This window comes from Dendrobium catenatum, unplaced genomic scaffold (assembly GCF_001605985.2).
Source record: "Dendrobium catenatum unplaced genomic scaffold, ASM160598v2 fragScaff_scaffold_716, whole genome shotgun sequence".
In the NCBI taxonomy this organism is placed as follows: domain Eukaryota; kingdom Viridiplantae; phylum Streptophyta; class Magnoliopsida; order Asparagales; family Orchidaceae; genus Dendrobium; species Dendrobium catenatum.
The window spans coordinates 8,671,548-8,674,962 of NW_021319178.1; the positions used below are offsets into that span (position 1 = coordinate 8,671,548).

Below are 3,415 nucleotides of genomic sequence, written 5' to 3' on the forward strand. Positions count from 1 at the left end.
AACATTAAGGATGTCATCTCAAATGAAACCAAAATCTTAATATCATCATGCATCAACTTTATCTTTTTCCCATCACCATTGAAACTTCAGATTACAATTGCTCACAACTATTATTATTGGGTTCCTTGCAATGATCTTGGAGAGAAAAACTTATCACTCCTCTTTAAACCCCAGAGCACCTTCCTTATAAACACCACAAAGTTTATTCCATTTGGCCCATTTAATACCAAAATTGTTATAAGAACCACCCCAAAAAAACTTATTAATCATAATTTCCATTCTATTGCAAACATTAACCGGAGGATTCAACGTATGAAAAATAAAAATAGGAATGGAATTCAACACACTCTTAATCAAAGTTAACCTACCTCCAAAAGATAGAAATTTAGACGATCAATGCATGAACTTCCTTTGAAAAAACGTAAAAATATTATCAAAAAGCATAATCTTCTTCCTACCTTTAGTAAGAGGCGTACCAAGATATTTGATTGGCAAAGAAGAGGAGTTAAAACCACATAAAAGTTTAATCTTGTTAGACCGAGTAGTATTCACAGACTTTGCAGTAATAAAATTACTCTTATCTCTGTTGATAGAAAGGCCACTAGCATCCTGGAACACCTCCAAAAAGTTAACCAAAATTTTAACATTTTTTATAGAAGCATTAGAGAAGATAATGAAATCATCAGCAAAACTAAGGTGAGAGATCAGAATGCCTCCAACAGTATGAAAATTAAGGTTAGGAAACCTCCTGTAGAGATTTTCCAAACCCCTAGATAGGTACTCCATAGCAATGATAAAAAGGGAAGGGGATAAAGGATCCCCCTGACGAAGACCATTCTCAGACTTAAAAAAGCCATGGTTCCTACCATTAATGATAACAGAAAAAAATAATTATAAATGCTATGCTTAACAAGATTAAGAAAAACCTGATTAAAGCCAAACAAAGACAAGACTTTATACAGAAATTCTCAATTTAAATTATCATATGCCTTATTAATATCAAGTTTAAAAAGGATATTGCCACCAATACTTTGTGTTAATATCATGAACCAGCTCTTGAGCTAATAAAATGTTATCAAAAAATACTCCTACCTTTAACAAAACCCGTTTGATTAGAGGAAATAATTCTAGGCAAAATAGTAGAGAGTCTAGAAGCAATAATTTTCGCCACAAGTTTGTTAAAAAAAGTACAAATACTAATAGGTCTAAAATCATTCCAAAAGGTAGTGTTATCTTTCTTGGGGATAAGAAAAATATTAGTGCAAGAAAAAGCTTTAGGGTAAGGCTTACCATTGAAAAACTCCTGAGCAGGATCCACCACATCAGATTTAATAATGTCCCAAGTTTTAACAAAAAAATTTGTAGTATACTCATCCGGCCGAGCCACCGACTCTTCATTCATGCCTTTGATAGTGTTCCAAATCTCGTCTTCAGAGGGTAATTGGGTAAGAAAACTATTATCATTCTCATCCAAAATATTAGGAATCACATTAGTGTTAACAATGTAAGAAACAGGCTTGATAGCATTAAAAATATTATTGAAATAGTCCACTCCCGAATTAACAATGGTATCACCATTATCATAAACAACACCATGCTCATCAACAAGCTTGTGAATATAGCTTTTAATTCTGTTCTTGTTAACTAAAGCATGGAAAAAGGAAGTATTACTATCACCTTCCAACAAAATAGAGTTAGAAGCCTTCCGCTTCCAAAAGATTTCTTCCTGGTTTTGCAAATTAAAAAGATGAAGTTTACTGTTATCAAGATTAGACAGATTTTCAGAATAAGGATCTTCAAGAAAAAGTCTATCCGCAAGTAAGACTTTATTTTCAGCCTCCTTAATATTTTCAAAGATATTTTTAAAAACATGTTTATTCCACCATCTCGAAAGCTGTTTCAATCTACTTAATTTAGCCCACAATCTAGCCATGCCTTGAATATTATTGTCAGGAAAAACCAAAGCATTCCAATTGTCAGACACAGCATTCAAAAACCCAGCATGCTTAATCCACATATTTTGGAGCCTAAAAGTCACAGTGCCCATCAAATTACTATTAGAAATATAAAGAAGCAAGAGAGAATGGTCAGAAAGAGTTCTGTTCAAATGTTGAACACTAGTCATATTAAATTTACCAATCCAATCATTGTTGAAAAGTAACCTATCAAGTATTTGTCACATATTATTTCTAGTCCAAGTAAAAGAACTACCAGAAAAACCAATATACGTTAAATTGCAAGAAGAAATCAAGTGATTAAAATCTTCCATAGAATTAATATTAGGAGGGTTACCCCCTCTTCTTTCACTAGCATTGAAAATAATATTAAAATCACCCCAACACACCAAGGACCATCAATATTATGTGCAAAATCAGTTAAGCAATCCCAAAGAGGGACACGACCAGTTCTAGTGGAGGAAGCATAAACCAAAGAAGCATTAAAGATATACTGGTTATAGGAGATTTGCACATTAACCACTTGATGAAAATCAGAAATAACAGAAACATTAAAATAATTTTTCCACATGATCCAGATCTTAATGGAGCAATTAGAAAAACTACAAGAAAAACCTAAGTTAGAAGCAGTAGAAGCAAGTTTATCAGGAGAGATAAAAGGTTCAAGCAGAACTAAAAATAAAATATTATAAAAATGACATAAATTCCTAACACAATTTTTTGAATTAGAACCACCAATACCTCTAACATTCCAAATAAGGGCTTTAATCATTAGAATTTTTGTTATTAGTTTGAGCCCTAGTAGAACGAGGGGTATTCGGTAATATAACTTTGGCATTTTTTTTTTTTTTTTCTTTTGCGATTTAGAAAGCCATTCCTCTTCAATATTTTTACCCTTATCGAAAAAATTAGCAGACGACTGATCTTCACCATTCTCCTTGTAATTAAACCTTTCCATCGAATTCAACAAAGTCTATCCAGGAACATACTCCCCCTCTTCATGCTCTTCAATGTGGACATTGTCATTGTTCTCGGAATTAACCAAATTAAGAGGGGGAATAGAATTATTAAGCATAGAATCAACAAAGATAAAAATATTATGAATTTCACCATTTTTAGTAACAAAATTGTCTTTAACAGATAAAATTTTGACAGGGGATGTAACAGGTGTTACCAAATTTTCCGGAGCTTTTAAAGTTTCATTTCCCGCCCTCTCAACATTGGATTGAACTTCATCATTTGTCACCGTATTAGCATTTTCTGGCTTCTCGTTATCAGGCACCTTATTACCCACCAATCTAGTGGAGTTGTTAGAATTTTTCTTCAGCTCCGGATGAAGTTTGAAACACTTAGAAATAGAATGACTGTGAGCTTTATAGTGAGTACAGAAATCAGGAATTTTTTCAAATTCAACTTTTTGTAAATACCCTAAAGCCTTAGATCCAACCCGAACTTCCTTT

The 3,415-nt window shown here is 32.8% G+C and overlaps 1 protein-coding gene across 1 annotated transcript; it reads right to left on the reverse strand.

The window, feature by feature from the left end:
- Window positions 1-915: 915 nt before the first annotated feature.
- On the reverse strand, window positions 916-2,913 carry LOC110099174. The gene is made up of 4 exons (XM_020826259.2): window positions 2,850-2,913; window positions 2,345-2,477; window positions 1,291-2,027; window positions 916-926 (listed from the first exon to the last, which is right to left on the reverse strand). The coding sequence occupies exons 1-4, from the start codon at window positions 2,911-2,913 to the stop codon at window positions 916-918; spliced, it is 945 nt and encodes a 314-aa protein (XP_020681918.2).
- Window positions 2,914-3,415: the final 502 nt, after the last annotated feature.

Excerpts from the sequence above, each read along its gene's own strand:
- LOC110099174 (XM_020826259.2), bottom strand. The coding sequence starts at position 2,913 with ATGGAAAGGTTTAATTACAAGGAGAATGGTGAAGATCAGTCGTCTGCT. Across the intron at positions 2,478-2,849 it reads TGCTAATTTTTTCGATAAGG|TGGTTAATGTGCAAATCTCC; the intron begins GTAAAAATATTG and ends ATTTTCATCAAG. Across the intron at positions 2,028-2,344 it reads CATAATATTGATGGTCCTTG|GCTCCAAAATATGTGGATTA; the intron begins GTGTGTTGGGGT and ends TGTGACTTTTAG.